General features: G+C 49.0%; 1 protein-coding gene across 3 annotated transcripts in view; it reads left to right on the top strand.

Moving 5' to 3' along the window:
- The window catches only part of PMEPA1 (prostate transmembrane protein, androgen induced 1), a 52,454-nt gene that overhangs the window by 31,565 nt on the left and 5,865 nt on the right, over positions 1-15,024 (top strand). For all 3 annotated transcript variants that reach the window (XM_055722677.1, XM_055722676.1, XM_055722675.1), the window contains 2 exons: positions 8,173-8,327; positions 14,924-14,977. In XM_055722677.1, coding sequence (XP_055578652.1) covers positions 8,173-8,327; positions 14,924-14,977 — 209 coding nt within the window. The remainder of the gene's footprint in view (positions 1-8,172; positions 8,328-14,923; positions 14,978-15,024) is intronic.

Here is a 15,024-nt window from a genome sequence, read left to right as displayed (position 1 = left end):
ATGGAAAATTGGGGATGAAAGGGCTCGCTGCAGATTTGTGAACGCTTTTCATTAATTCATCTGGTTAATTTTGCTGTGTCTGGAAAGGCTCGTGCGTGTGTGTGTGTGTGTATAGAGACCTTCCTTTCTGGTGAGTGAAGGGTATGCATGGAGGACCGGGCGTTGCAGTCAGTTGAACTTATCCTAAATCCCCAAGGATTATGGAAGAAGCTGGGACATGCGGCGTGACATTACAGTGACACCATATTTAGCTAACGGTAGGCAGCAGTTCATTTACAGACCTCATAAGCTTCAGAAGCAGACATGGCCCGACTGTCTCCAGTCCCCGGGGGCTGTGCCGGAGGCTGGTGCTGCTCACCAGGCACTGCTGCGGGATTGTCCCCACCAAGGTGCCCCACGCCACGTCATTTGCAGGCTCTCGACCGGAATCTGTTGAATCACAGTGTTGAGTCACCTGCGTGAACCAGGCTCCCTAATTAACCACAGGCGCTCCATGAGGTGGCCGTGCGCGCTGAGGGGCAGAAAGTGCTGCCTCGCAGTTGGAGCAAGGCTTTGGGGGCAGAAAGGAAGATGCTTTTCTCACTTTCTCTTGAGCATCACCTAGCTCTTTGCACGGTGTCGGTAGGTCTCCTGCTGTCACCCCACAGGAGGCAGGTGTTCACCCAAGGGCTGCTCGCTGGCAGAGGGGTCACATCGCCTGTGCTGTGGGTTCCCCATTCATGACAATAGGTTTGTGCCCAGTAATTGTACCCTGATGAGCTCTTTGGCTCCATGCCTGCACCAAGGGCCATGCTTCTTCTGCAGTCCCGGGAGGAACTGTGTTCCTCAGCCAAGGCAGAGTCAGAACAGGGTCTCGTTCCTGGGCTGAGTGACCCAGGGAAAGACTTTGTCCCTCTGCGGCGGAGGGCTGGGAGCCTGGGCTCACTGCTTGGCAGCTGAGCTAGGTGCCTGGGGTCAGGGTGAGCAATCCTCTGCCTTGCTATGGTGCATCTCCTGTGACAAGCTGTGCTCCAGCTGCTTACCTTCTTTGGCTTCCTAGGGACCTTTACATCGTTCCCCACGCCAGCCCCCTATATCTGTGCATTGACTTCATCCGCAGGCTGTGGCTCTGCTGCCTGAGGCTATAATGGCTCTACTGCTGTGGCCAAAGCTTGGCTCTAAGACCTCGCTGGGGTGGTCGGGGTGCTGCAGGGGCAGGATGGGGCCAGGGAGCTCAAGGTACCTGCCATTAAAAGTCATCCTTAGCCTGGGTCTTCTGGAGGATGCACAAGACCAGGTTTGCCCAGATTTGTGCGAGACCTCATTACATCTCTTTGTACTTGAAGAGGAAAGTTAGAAAAGTCTCACTCTGTTTCTGCGTGTTTTATTGAGGCTTGTTAGGCAGCAGGAGGAATCTCTGTACAAAACGATCCCATTCGGTCTTGGTGTAAACGTTGTAAGTGTCTTGGGGAAAGTGAAGACCAGAGATGAAGGCACAATGCGCAGCGGGGTTCCTTGGCTCTTGTGTTAAGCGCTTACAGGATGTTTCTCTGGGAACGTAAGTGACATTTAATTAAAAATAGTCTCTATGTATGGTGGAAAATGGCCAATCTGGAAATTTCCATACAGCTGGGTTGCAGAGTAATGTCCCAGCATAGACAAGGACTCTCTTAGTTTGGATTGCAGGTGCTTGTGGAGGGTCTTCAACAAGACAGTCCCTGCGCTGCTGTGGGCTAAAACCCGGGGCTGGGTCAGCACCCCTCCTGCCCAGCCAGGAGCTGGGCTGTTGGGAGCAAAGGTCCGTGTGGGTGGTGGTGGCACAGCAGAGATTTAGGGGGAAATACTATTTCCACAGTTCTCTGAAACTTCTGAAATGGCACGGTCTGCATTGTTCTCAGCCCCTTTTTAGTCTCCCTGACTCTTACTCACTTCCTTTTAGATTTTTCTGCTTTTCAAGTTCACATTAGTTTCTAGACTGGGGGAAACCACTGGAGTTACCTTTCATTTTAAACCCAATATTTTGCCTTTTCTGTGACCTGTGCTGTTGCGGATGTTGGAGCAACACTGGAAGTTCCCCCATAGCAGCAGGCTGTGCCCAACCCTCCCGAAGCCTGGTGAGGGATTTGCCTGCCTCTTACCAGCTCTCCTTTCTGTCAGGCATGTGGAGCAACCTCAAAACACAGTTCTAGATGTATTTTCCCAAAGAATGCTAATGGAATGAGTGATAATGGGGCTGTGATGCTGGGGGACTGTCACAGGAGAATCCAGAAGCTGAAGTGCATATCCCATCTGTCCTGGGTAAAGGTTAACTGGTGGCTCAGGAACTCTCAGCAGCGAGGCTTGCTTGGGAGCTATCTCCTCGTCTGGTGTGAAGCAGGGCATTGGGTTGCCTCACACCAGGCTGATGTCCACCGGAGTGTGAAAGCAACAGCAGTTTTTCTTCCACACCCCGAAAAGCATATTTTTGATACTCTGTGTGAGCTTGTGATTGGCCTCATTGTGCTTGAAGTGTCCCAGCAATGTTTTGAGTCAGAACTAAGGGGGGCTTTAATGGTAAAAATACCCAGAGGAAATGAAACCGAACATAGGAGAAGCAAAGTTTCTGCAGGGGATTCTCCGCTTGCTTTAATTTTGTCTCAGCAAAACAGGCTTAGGTTTTAGTACAGTGTACCACAGAATTTATGATGACTGGCGTATTTTTTTTAAACTTTTTTTTCTTACGAATTGTGGCTAGTGCATTTGTTCAGCTTAGCCATTATCTCCTGAGTAATTTCACTTCTCCTTCTCATTGCTTCTCACACGATATGCGGTTCCAATATATATAGAAATTGTAATTGAAGCTTATAGATAACTGTTTTGATCTGCAGATGTGTCTTATACCCAGCTGAAAGCGAAGGTCATCTTGGCTGAGATCCTGTTTGAAAGTTGTTCTGTCCACTTTAAATGACAGCGGGAGTACCTGTAATTGCAGCAGAATGCAGGTGTTTGGGGTTTTTTTCCCCTCTTTATACATGCCAGTGCTTTGGAGCATTTATCTTCAGCAGTGATACTCTTATGTGGGAGGAAGAGCATTAATAAAGTTTATCGTAAGCATTTTATGAACTGTAGTTTAGCTGTAAAAAGTAAGGGAATACATTTGAAGTGTATCATAGCCTCCCCTCCCCTGGGGCCGCTGTGAACCGCCTGCGTGTGCGCAGAGGCTCGGTGCTCCCCGTGTCACCGTTGACTCAAATAGCTCTCCCTCCTTGCAGAAATGCTAATGAATTTTAAACCCGTGAGTGCCAAGTATTTTGTTCGTATGCACTTGAGGAAGCTCCGAGGTGGCACCTTGCCGCTGTCAAGCCCTGAGTGTGGTCTTGGGTGGGAAGAGTGGGGCTGTGTGCCCCAGGAGCTGTGCCACTGAGGTGCCACCGAGGTGCCCCTGCACCTCCGCCAGCAGCACCGGCTGCTGTTTGAACAGGTTTCAGACACTTCAGTCCCTCGCCGTCTTGGTGGCTGGTCATCAGCCTCCTGCCTTCCCCAAAAACCCTCTGAGCAGGAGAGCGGCCACAGCCCGCAGGCTCCGGGAAGTGGCGGAGCCTCCCATCATTCATTAATGTAACGCTATAATCTACTGTGAAACCCTCTTTCAAGGCCGCATGTGGTTTAAAGTGGCAAGTGAGTAACGAACGTGAAGAATACGACATGACAAGTGATTTTACTTGATCACGAATATCCAGTTTCGGGATTAGGAGAATCTGGGGGAAAAATGCTTAGTTGCAAAACAGTTGCACGCATGCTGACCAACTCCCAGAGCTGCAGCGTCTAGACAGAAAATACAGAAAAGCAGGTTGTGTCACTTCAATGTGATGTCTGAACCTGTTAGTTTGAAATGTGTTCTGGAATAAGAATTATGCAAAATTAAATTAGTGTGACCTTACTTTGCATTTGGAGGCTGAATATGCCCATCTTGTAAAGCCTAGTGCATTTATAACACTTCCCTTGGGGAAAATTACAGAGAGAAATGGAATGAGGTCTCTTCTAATTGAAAAGTGACAATGATTAGGAAGCCAAATACAAAATGTGTTGAGTATTTTTTTCTTGTTTTGTTGTGTGTGTTGCTTTTTTTTAAGAATACCAGTAGAATTATAAATTATGTGCTTTGCAGTTTGGCTTGTTTTTCATTCCCCAAAGGCTTTTTATTAGCATAGCAGCTGAATTGCACTTGTATAATAACGTATTAACTGAAAGTTTGGGATTTTAATGATCTTTCTTCATTAGTTTGACTGAGCTGCTTGGATAAAATCTTACCAAGTATATCCAGCTTTTCAGTGCGTTGGGGTTTGTTTCCCCCTTCTGCAAATGAAGCCCACGAAGACAAGTTAAAACAGAGGGAGAGTTGGCAGCAGCTTTGATGCCTCGAGTGGGTATGAGTCTCTTGAAACTTGAAAAGCACAAATTGAGTGTGTGGGGACTTCTCTTGGTTTGGTTTGATTTTTTGTTTTATTTTTCCAAAGGCCAGCTTGGGCAACGTGAGCATTCTTGGGATTAAACCCTCAACATACCCGATGTGTTTGCTTCTAGGTGCTGCAAGGCTGTGCTGCTCCTCGCAGGCTGGGCTTGGGGTAGAGCAGAACCCTGGGCACCGGCTGCCCTCTGCTCCTCCCTGCGCTCCTCCTGGTGCAGAGCGGAGGTTCCTGGTGGGTTTGGCCACTTCATGTATATGTACAGCATTGGGAAGAAGTTCTCATTTCAGCAGCACCGCCAAAGAAGACAGGGGCAGATACCTTTCTCATATATGGTACTTAAATGCTCAGGCCCTCATCTGTGTTGCAGGACATGGGTAGATCTCCTCCGCTGCAGCGATTGAGCTGTTTGCTTCCCCATGCTGACGAAAGAGATCAAAGAAGAGTCAGGCCGTTGGTATGAAAAGGCCAAGGTCCAAGTGGGGGGAGCTGATCAGGTTTTATCGTTCAGACACATTTCACCAAACGCATTTACAGAATGTTAATTTGCAGCTTAATTGTTCTCCCTCCTCCCACAAAGTGAGATACGAAAATCGCTCCTCTGCTGACAACGCCAGTGTGATGGCTGTAATGTTTAGACTAGATTCAGTGTTGAAGTAACGCAATTTAGAGTTTGAAGAGCAAGGCATGAAGCATGGCCAAACACTGCCTGCACCTCCTGGCCTCACCCTGTGGTCTCTGGGGGGTCCAGCCTGTCCAGGTGACCAGGAGAGATAGGGCAGGAGCAGCATCCTTGCGGGAGAGCAGTGTCCCCTTCGTTCTGGTAATCGTACTGTGACTTACCTTGGCAACTGTTCTGTAACACCCAATTACAGCAGTCCCAGAGCCGGGATAACCAGCGTTCAGGACTGGATGGGGATGGATGTGATGCCGGTGTTTTGTCCTGGATCCTGACAGAATTCCCACCCTTTCTTCTGCTTCGGGCACTGCTCATTATATGCCTGTACATGTGTGCAGGAAGCTTGGCTTAGGTCATTTGTAAATGACCCATCTTGTGTGTGCTCCTTCCTAGGAAGGAAATAGGGCAGCGATTCCTGATGGCCAAAACCTCACCTGTCACAAAGCAGCGTGCGCAGTTCAGCAAGGAAGCCAAATACAAAATGTGTTGAGTGGTTTTTTCTTGTTTGTTCATGTAAGGGACCTCTTGTCCCAGGAAAGGAACTTTCCTTTACAGCTGCCTTGGTCCTGGCTTTCTTCAGAAATATAACCTCTTTCAACAGAAAAGGAAGTTTTCCATCACTGGCTTAATTTATATTTTTTCTTGTGTTTTCTTACCGTGGCCAAAGCACATGCTGCATTTTGAGGCTAAATTGACTCATCTTCCTAAAAAACTGTGGTTGTTTTTTGTTTTGTCTTTTCTGTAATTAATTCCGCAAAAAGCTGGGTGGCTGTTCTCCAGTCTGTGGGCTCTGCTGCCCACGTGTAGGTGAGGCAGAGAGGCTCTGGGTTGGTGCCCCCCTGGGGTCTGGCTTTGTGGGTGGCCTGGAGAGCACCCAGGGGAGCTATGGCTGGCTGGGGTTCTGGGGCTTCACCCTGCTGCTTGGGTGCTGGAGGTTAGCAGGGATGCTCTGGGTGCCTCTGGGTGCAGCTGGAACTGGACGTGCCTTTGGGCTGTGCAGGGACACTCCTACGTGGTGGGGGCAACATGGGAAGAGACACTGTGCCTTTTTTTAATGGTTTTGCATCATCCTCTTTTCCCAGCCTTTTAAGTTTTGGCGCGTTTGTGTATCTGGTCAATCTCATTTGTGTCTAGAAGGAATGAGCTCCTGTTTCAGCCCATTCTTCCAGCACAGGGCACCCATGGCAGCTCTTGGGTCTGGTCACCCATTGTTCCCACGGGCAAGCTGTGCCGCCCCTTTGGGGCTGAATCGTAAATTGTTGGGAACATATTTTTTTCCAGGATCTTCCCCTCACAGTGGCATTTGGGCACCTTGCTGGGATTGCTGGGAAAGACCCAGAAGCTCCTTTTTAAGAAGATGCCTTTAGCTAAAAGGCATTTTTAAGGCAGAATTCCTTTGCGATGTTTCCTACCCCACATGCAGTCTCACAGTGTAGAGGCAGCTGCGTTTTAGGGGTGCTGTAAGGGTATGGGCTCCAAGTCATTCATACATCTAACTTTGAAGTGACAGACAAGGCTCCTGCTTTCAAGGCATAATTCTGCTTTTTGAAGGTGGTGGGCAGAGCTGGTTAAGCATTTTGGGCAATGGCAGAAATAGCTGCTGTTTAGCAGAATGAGCTCCCAGGTAACTGGCAGCGCTCACCACCTGGACTGTTGTCCTGACATTTATTTGCTTTTACTGGCACTTAAATGCCACCTGCCAGGAGAAAACTTTCCATTAAAAAAATAAAATTAAATTTGCCTGACTCAGCAGAAGCCACCCCAGCTGGTACGAGCGGTGTGATGCTGCCCTTTGAGGCATGATGTGGCTTCCGATGTATCTACAGATATATACGTGTGTGTGTCTGTGTAGATAAAATACAGATGGCAGCATCTGTGATAGCTGAGGGCACAGCTTTCCAAAACTGGATTTTATAGTTGTCCCTACTGAGAAGCAAACAAAGTTTAAATCCCCAGAATGATTGAATTTTGCTGATCTGGCTCCTCCTTTATGATGAGCACTGGAGTTGCTACTGCCCGGTCCTGGGCAAGAGGGGGCTTGAGGGGAGCAACTGAGTGGTTCAGGGATGGCATCTGCTCTCTGGGTGCCAAGTGCATGGAAATAATGACCCCAGTGCTACGTTTGCCTGCAGTACTCAATTTTCCATAGCCTCAGAGAGGTGTGAGGAATTATTTCCTTAGGAAATTTTAGGAGCGACTTCTTACTGCCTCCTGCCAAGTGGCTCCGGAGTTAACTGGACAGTCTGTTTGCTTGCTCTTGTTTGTTTGGAGGATTTTTGGCAGTTTTCCTTTATGCCAGTTCAAGCCACTCAAGCTGCCACTGTCAGCTGGCCGAGCCCTGAGCCGAGGGATGTCTGGAGCTCCGGGATGTGGCCCCCATGGGCAGCCATGTCGCACCCGTCTGGCATCTCACCAAAGAGCAGGAGGTCTCCCTGTCTGCACCCTGTGGCAGATGGGCTGGCGTCAGAGGGAGGGGGCTGCCCACGCTGGTGCCTGCTGTGCTGTGCCATGGGCTCCCTGTGCCACTGTCCAACCCTTGTGACAGAGCGGACACGTGCCTGTGCAAGCGTGTGCCGAGGAGGATTTCAGTCCGGTCCTCCATGGAGGAAAGAGTGGTGGTGATGGGAAGAGAATTGCAGAAATTTATCTTGCATTTAGCTAAATTGTTTCATCAGGATGAATTACGCCAGTTCCTGGCTCCATGGCCCCGAGCAAGGCACACTCAGCACTGAGATGCTGCTGGTTTTGTACCCGGCAGAGGGGGCATCCTGCAGACTAAAGCTGGGAGGGCTTTGGGAAGTCCTGGCTGCACAGTAGCATGGAAACACCCTGCTTTGTAGATTGTTTTTAAAGATCCCCCCTAGAGACTTTTCTGTGGCAATGAAGAAGTGAATTAATGAGTTTTTTAGTAAGTAGTTGGGTTCAAAGCATACAGAGCCCACACAGGCATATGTGAGAGCTTTATGGGGGAAGGATGCAGGTGTCATTGGTGTCTTGGCTACGTTAATTCTTGTGCTTAATTAATGCTGCTTTTTCTGGTGGCTTAAAGTGTCTCTCTCTCTCTTGCAGCGGAGTTGGAGTTTGTACAGATAATCATAATCGTGGTGGTGATGATGGTGATGGTGGTGGTGATCACATGTCTGCTGAACCACTACAAACTCTCTGCGCGATCCTTCATCAGCCGGCACAGCCAGGGCAGGCGGAGGGACGAGAACCTCTCATCAGTAAGTCACACTCTGCTCTTCCAACCCATGTTGTCCCGCGCCGTTTGCTCAGTGATGTGACACTGGGGAAGCATTGGAGCCAAAGGCATTCATTTATGGGGTGGTGTTTGCCCACGTGCCACTTGGCACTGCACAAAAAGGCACCCTCCAGGTTGGGTCTGGCATCATATTCTGTCTCTGTTATTGGGGGTGGTCGTCTCAGGGATGCTTCTGGCTCTTTAGGGTGCTGTATATTGTAATGTATGGACACCCATAGCCTCTGGCTTTGCCCTGAGCTTTGCAGTCTGGATTTCACATTGGTCAAGTAACAACATGAGGCTGTTCTTGGTGTGTCCTGTTCCTGAAACCACCACGTACCCTCAGCTGGTTCGGGTGCATATGCCTTGCCCTTAACAACCCCAAACTATTGAGTCCTTTGATGGCTCCAGTTGGAGTGTCTCAGATGACTATAAAAAATGTATTGCCTGCCTCAAAGAGACCAGGAAATCCTGAAAGGCTTTCTGCAGTTTTCACCAGCAGTGCTGCCGTTACTGTGATGCAGGGGTCAGAAAACACTGGTCAACCAGACAAGCAGAAATCTTTCCAAAGGGATGCTCAAGAGGTTCCCTGTGTAACCCAGACTCCCTGCTTCATAAAAGCCTGAGGAGAAACATGTTAATTGTACCTGTGATGGGGACCCAAGGGGAAGCCTCCCCAGCCTTAAGGCAGATGTTGGTTTATGCAGTTTCCTCAAATGCAGCAGCTCAGAGATTGACCAGAACCTACAGAGAAAAGGCATCACGTTTTCTTGGAGGGCTAGCATGTACTGTTCACCGCTGCTTACATGGCTCTGTCTTCAGTGCAGGGATATCTCGTACTGATACTTGGTTTTTTAGCTTTCATGTTGAAGGCTTTTAAAGCTCTTTAAACGATAGGGCTTCCTCAAGGTCACTGACTCACGCCCTCCCCTCCGCAGGCTTCCATGGCAGGCTGGGCGCACCGGTGCTGCCGTGCGGTGGTCTGAGTGGGGCTGTGCTCTGTTGTGTCAAATCCATGCTCACTGCAGGAAAAAGCTGAAATACTGGGATAGCTTGCTTTTTTTTTTCTTATATTTTTTCTTTTCTTTTTTTTTTCTTTTTTTGTGAGAGAAAGATATGTAGCATCTTTTATTTAATAAGTCTTCAGTACAGCACTGCTGAAGGCTGCCCAGCCAGCAGACACCCAGGGTGCAGCCTTTCCCTCTGCTCTGTAGCTGCTCTTTTTGTCACGTTACACAAGCTGGCGAAGGTCCCTTATCGAACGCTCTGTGCCAAAGTGAGGAAGACTCCTCTTGGGAAGAAGAGCTGTGCAACCCCCAAGCTCAATTCAACCACCCTTTGTTTTGTGGGTGATGGAGCATGTCTCTGGAGTGAGCTCAGCTCATGGTCATCTATTGATGCTGTGCAACAAGGTCAAGGTGCTGGGAGTGCGTGATCCTGTGTTAAACCAGCCGGTGCGAGGGTGGTGATCGCTCGAGCTCCTGCCCTCTTCGGGGATCAGAGCTAACCCCCGCGCGTCTATCCCAGCTCCTCCCGGAGTTACAGAAATCTTCTCTCTTCTTACCACCCCATGCACCCGCTTCCAACACTAGCAGAATGTTACAGGCACAGGAATTCTTAAAAATAGCAGAAAGATTGTTTTCTGCTTTCAGATTTTTTTTCACTGTCTTATCATGTTCAGAATGTTTTACTTGAACAACACAAAATTGTTTCATTTTACATTTTCAAAGCAAATATCAGATCAAGCCTTTTTTATTTTGTTATACCAATTTCTGTTTTCTGAAGTGGCCTGTTTTGTATTTTCTTTAAAAAGAGGAGAGAAGGCTAACATGGAAAGAGAAGAGAAAATCACGTGGAGATTGAACAAAAATTTCAAGTCGAATCAATAACTGTTGACTGTTTAAAAAACAATGCCTTTTTTTCTTCTAAAATTTTTTTCTTTCTAAAACTTTTTTCTTGTTAATTATTTTTTTCTTTATAAAATATCACCAGGTCAAAATTTCCATGCATTTTTTTGGCCCAGTCCGCACACCGAAACAGCTTCATTACTTACTCAGCCTTCAGACACATCAGCAATTAAATGGCTTTTCAGCAAAGGTTTCTCTCAGCACCTCTGCTGGACCTCAGTGGGGATGTGGAGTCTTCAAAACCTTCCTCAGAGCTAAGGAGAGAAACGGGAATATACCATTCTGGGGCTTTTTTTTCTCTCCTCTTTATAATTCTTCCCCTTCTCCCTGCCGCCGTCTGTGCTGCCAGCGCAGCGTTGATGGGGTGGCAGCCGGGCTTCCTTGTGGCCTGAGCACCCTCCCGGTGGGACGGAGAAGCCCCTTGTGTGTTAAGTGGGAGCTCGGTACAGTGGGATCAGTTATAATAAAGATCTTAAAGGTAGTTCCTTTCAGATTCGGCACAGCATGTCTTTTTGTAGAAAACAGCTCCAGTCTAAATAATCACTGAAGGCTGGCAGGCAGAGGCTGTGCCGAGCTGGATACCAGTTCATGTAAGCCATTAAACTTGCACTGAACTGGTGTTGGGCTTTTTAAATCCCAGACTTCATTTTGCTGTTGTGGCCATGGGCGGGCACCGGAGCAGTGTACATGCTTTTCATCTTTTGAAATATTAAAGTAGTTCATCCCATGGTCAGGACGCTGCTAGGTCTGCTGGAGTTGTCCTTCTTTGTTGTTGTAGCTCAAAAATTACAACTGAAGGAGAAGTTAATTTCCCTAAAGGTTTTTTTTAATGCGGTTCTTGCTAGCGAGGAATTCTTGTATTATGTCATGTGTTTCTCCATCACTGTTCTCAGTGTTCTCATACTCTGTCTCCTTATAACAAGTACTTTGTTTTTCCAGAACTAAGAATACTTAAGAAATGCCACTTAAACTTTTTTACAGTAAGAATGCCACCGTCCCTGCACCTTTGGAACAGTGATATCCCACTCCCCCAAGAAAAAGTGGTTTAAATGCAGTTTCCAAACATACCTTTGGCCCCCAAAATGGAAAATGTAAGTCCTCCTGAGGGCTCAGAGGCTTAATCTGCACCATGCAGCTTTACAGAGAAAATTCTCTGACATTACTAAAACAAGCGGTTCTATAAAAGTCGAAGATTGATCTGTAAAAAGAAATTAAAAAGTAATTTTAGGTTCTGCAGTGAGTCCTGGAATACTTGCGGAGGCTTTTACAGCCGTATTGCTCATCAGACAGCAGAATCTCAGCTTTCATTTCAGAAAACCATAGTCTAGAAAACTCAGCTATTGTTGAGATGAATTCAAGTCCTAAATATTCTGGAAATCAGGGATGAGCAATGAGAACCCCGAGGATGAGGATTTACAGCGGTACTGCTCCTTCATGTGCAGCGCAGTTTTGTATGGCTCAGTGGGGCTGTGTAGCCATCCCATGGCCAAAGCATGAACGCTAAACGTATGTATGTTTTCTGTCTCTGGGGCTTTGCCCTCCTCTGACTATCAATTTCCAGCAATTTTAATCCCACTATCGAGTTTTTAGGAGAGATGTGCCGTTACCCAGATGGGCTTCACAGTAGCGTGTGACGCAGCAGGTCTGTGTCGGCGAGCGTACTTGTGGTCAGTCAGCCGTGGGGATGTGAGCCTGTTGGGTCAAACCCCGCAGTCCCGGGAGAAGTGATTAATAACAGCTGCAGAGATACAGCTCCTGCAGAAAATGGGTCTGCCGCCTGCTCCTTATCTCACTGTGGATCTCATTTTAATGGTGTTTGTAGGGGTTTGCTTCTCTTGCATCCACGTGTCACCCGGAGCCTCGTGCCTGGACCTCATCTGTACAAACAGATGCGCTGGTGTGAGCCAGAGCTTTTCTTCTCCGTGCCTGGGTGGGATGTGGGGTGCGGGCTTGGGGCAGCAGGTACATGGGGGTAGGGGACTGCCTGTGTGGAGCAGCTGGGGTCGGAGTGTGCACGTGCCCTTGCCGTCGCCAGCCGCAGCGGGCAGCCCCAGGGGAGCGCAGCGATGCTCCGCACACTGGGAAGTGCCGGGCTGCAGCCGCCCTCGCGGGAGCTGGCTGACATCACTCCCGGGAAAGGGGGAAGCAGATGGGATATTGCCATGGCACTGCCCACTGCCAAGTTAAATATAAAACATCTAGCAGAAGGCAGCGGGGTACTCGCTGCTTAGGAAGTCTGCCACGGGGGCATGGCAAAGTAAACACAATTTTGGGAGTGCTTCCCGCTCCTGCCCACTGCTCCGGCATCCTTGGGGATGAGGCAAAGGGCTGGCAGGGCAGTGTGCGTGGGAACGCTGGAAACCCTCCCTGTGCCTTTTGGTGTTGGTGCTGTGGCTGAGCAGGGGGTTAGGAGCAAGGACTTGGTCTGTGGCATATGCAGTTTCTCTTGGGTCTTTTGGCTGCTGGGGGAATTTGACTGTTGACTACCCCTGCAGGCAAGAAGTACATGTAAAGCGGAGCAGACTAAACAGTTGATGCCTGTGTAAACAGTTGCATAGTGAAGTCTCAAGGTCTGTATAAAAAGCAGCCTTGCGGTGCTCAGGAAGGGCTATGGTGCTCAGGAAGGGCTATGCGGCACACAGCTCAACTGGCGCATTCATGAGCTGCAGCGGGGGATGGATGGTGCCGGTATTGCGGCACTTAACCTCTGCTGCTCCAAGGAGATGTTCCCTAAAAAACCCTGAGAAGTGGGAAGAATCTGGGCCATCTCATTTCCATATAAATCACTGTTTTCCTTGCACTGGCAACAGGACTGCCTTGAGGTTTATGTGCAGAACTGAGCTTCAAAAACAGGAACCTGATGGGATTCTCTCCATATCTGATACCGTGTGCGATGCCACAAGAGAAAATATATTCCAAAGTTGGGGAGAATAAAGAAGAAAAAGGGGGGAGGGATATAATGGGCAGACGTTTTGGAGATTGTAATGCAGGGCTGGTGCTGCGTTGTGGGATGCGTGGGTACGCAGGCTCCTGCCACAGGGCTTGGGGTGTCTCTGCCCCCAGGGCCCCCCACTCTGCCCACTGGTGGGGGCACTGCTGGGGACAGCGGCCGTGCCAAGCAGCTGCTCACCGAGGTAGCCACAAAGGTGCGTGGCAACAGTTCCCATTGCATGCCGCAGCCTGGTACGAGGCCAGATGTGCTTCACAGCTGGGTGAGGTCCAGGGAGCATCAGGCAGGCAAAATCCCTCCTGAGTTTATCGGTGAAGGTGTCCCTGGGGCTGCGGTACCATTGCAGCTCTTCACAGGCTCTCACCGCGGCACCAGGCTGCCCGCGCCACCGGCACCGTTATTGTAGAAACGGGCATTTTCATGGCAGCGGCAGTTGCGGTTTGCTCCTCAGGAGAGCCCTGCTGCTAGGCTGGGCCTGGGGATGGCCTCTGGGTGGGATGCTTTACAGGGAAAAAGGGGAAGAGAAATGCCCTTGGCATTTTTTTTTTTCCACTGGTGGTAAATACTTCTGCCTGACTCGCTGGTGCCAGAACTGGAGACTCACCTGCAAGGAAATGAGCAGTGCCAGCTATTCCAGGTCGTAATTCGGAGCCTTCTGGCTTGTTTTCCTCCAGCCCTGCCTACCGAAGGGATGTTGCTCTATTTGAATATTAGCAATATTTAAATATTTTAGTTCTGAAGGCAGAAGCATCTAGGGTGAACTGTGTACACTCAGAGTATCATCAGCAAATGGGAAGAACCTTTGTTTGTTTTGATCATGAATTGTACAGTAACCTCATGGTTTGGGGGGAATTGGCTTTGTGGCTTTATCGTGCCTGGGGTGGTTGGCACCTGGGTTCAGATCGCAGGATCAGGGTGATGCTGGCAGCAGTGCAAGGAAGCCTCTAGACCACGGTTTCTCAGTCTGAGCCAAGGGCCAGTTACCCTTTTGGGGAAAAAATACTCTAGAACCATCCTGTTGCTACAGATATTACTATTTATTTTTTTTTTAGCCAAATCAGATTTAGACTTAACATTTGGTTATTCACTCATTATCTTTATTTTCCCATGATTTCCTTGATTATGTGCATCAGAATGTGGGTGTGAGGTTTTTCTTTTTTTCTTTTTTTTTTTTTTTAATTATAATCTTGTCATTATTTCGTGGAGCATTTTCTGATGTCTTGTGAATCACCCACGGCTCATGGATCACAAATTGAAAAATACTCCTATGGCATGTTTGAACCAGGGAGAGAAACATGCTGGGTGGGCGTGGGTGAGAGGGGGGAAGTCTGCAAATGGGAGAGTGTTGTTTGCTGGTGCCGTTCTCATCATTCATTCTGCAAGTGATCTATTAAATGTAAATGGAGGTGAAAATGGAGGGAAATTTTAATCGGAAGTGTTGTTTTTGGTGGCAGTACACTAGTACCTGTAGCATATAGCCATAGGGTGCCCAGCCTGGGCAGCAGTAGCTGATGCCCCGCTGGAGCTGGCTGCCTGCCGTGGGGAGGGTGGTGCTGGTGCTGTGCGTGGCTGCAACCAGGGCACCGGTGTGTTGCTGGCGGCCGTGGCCCTGCCTTACCTGGGCTCTGGTGCAGGGTGAAACCTGGCGCGAGCTGTTTGAAGGAGTTGAACCGCTGCCCGCAGTCAGACTCACTCTGTGCTCTCTTCTCCTTTCCAATGCAGGAGGGAAGCCTGTGGCCTTCAGAAAGCACCGTCTCGGGGAATGGAATAACAGAGGTGAGAGCGATGCGGATGCGAGTGCTGCCTTCCCAGCTGTCCCAGCT

Source organism: Falco cherrug, chromosome 10, assembly GCF_023634085.1.
Source record: "Falco cherrug isolate bFalChe1 chromosome 10, bFalChe1.pri, whole genome shotgun sequence".
In the NCBI taxonomy this organism is placed as follows: Eukaryota; Metazoa; Chordata; class Aves; order Falconiformes; family Falconidae; genus Falco; species Falco cherrug.
The sequence above is the reverse complement of the archived record's forward strand: the minus strand, read 5'-3'. Positions and strand labels throughout refer to the sequence as shown.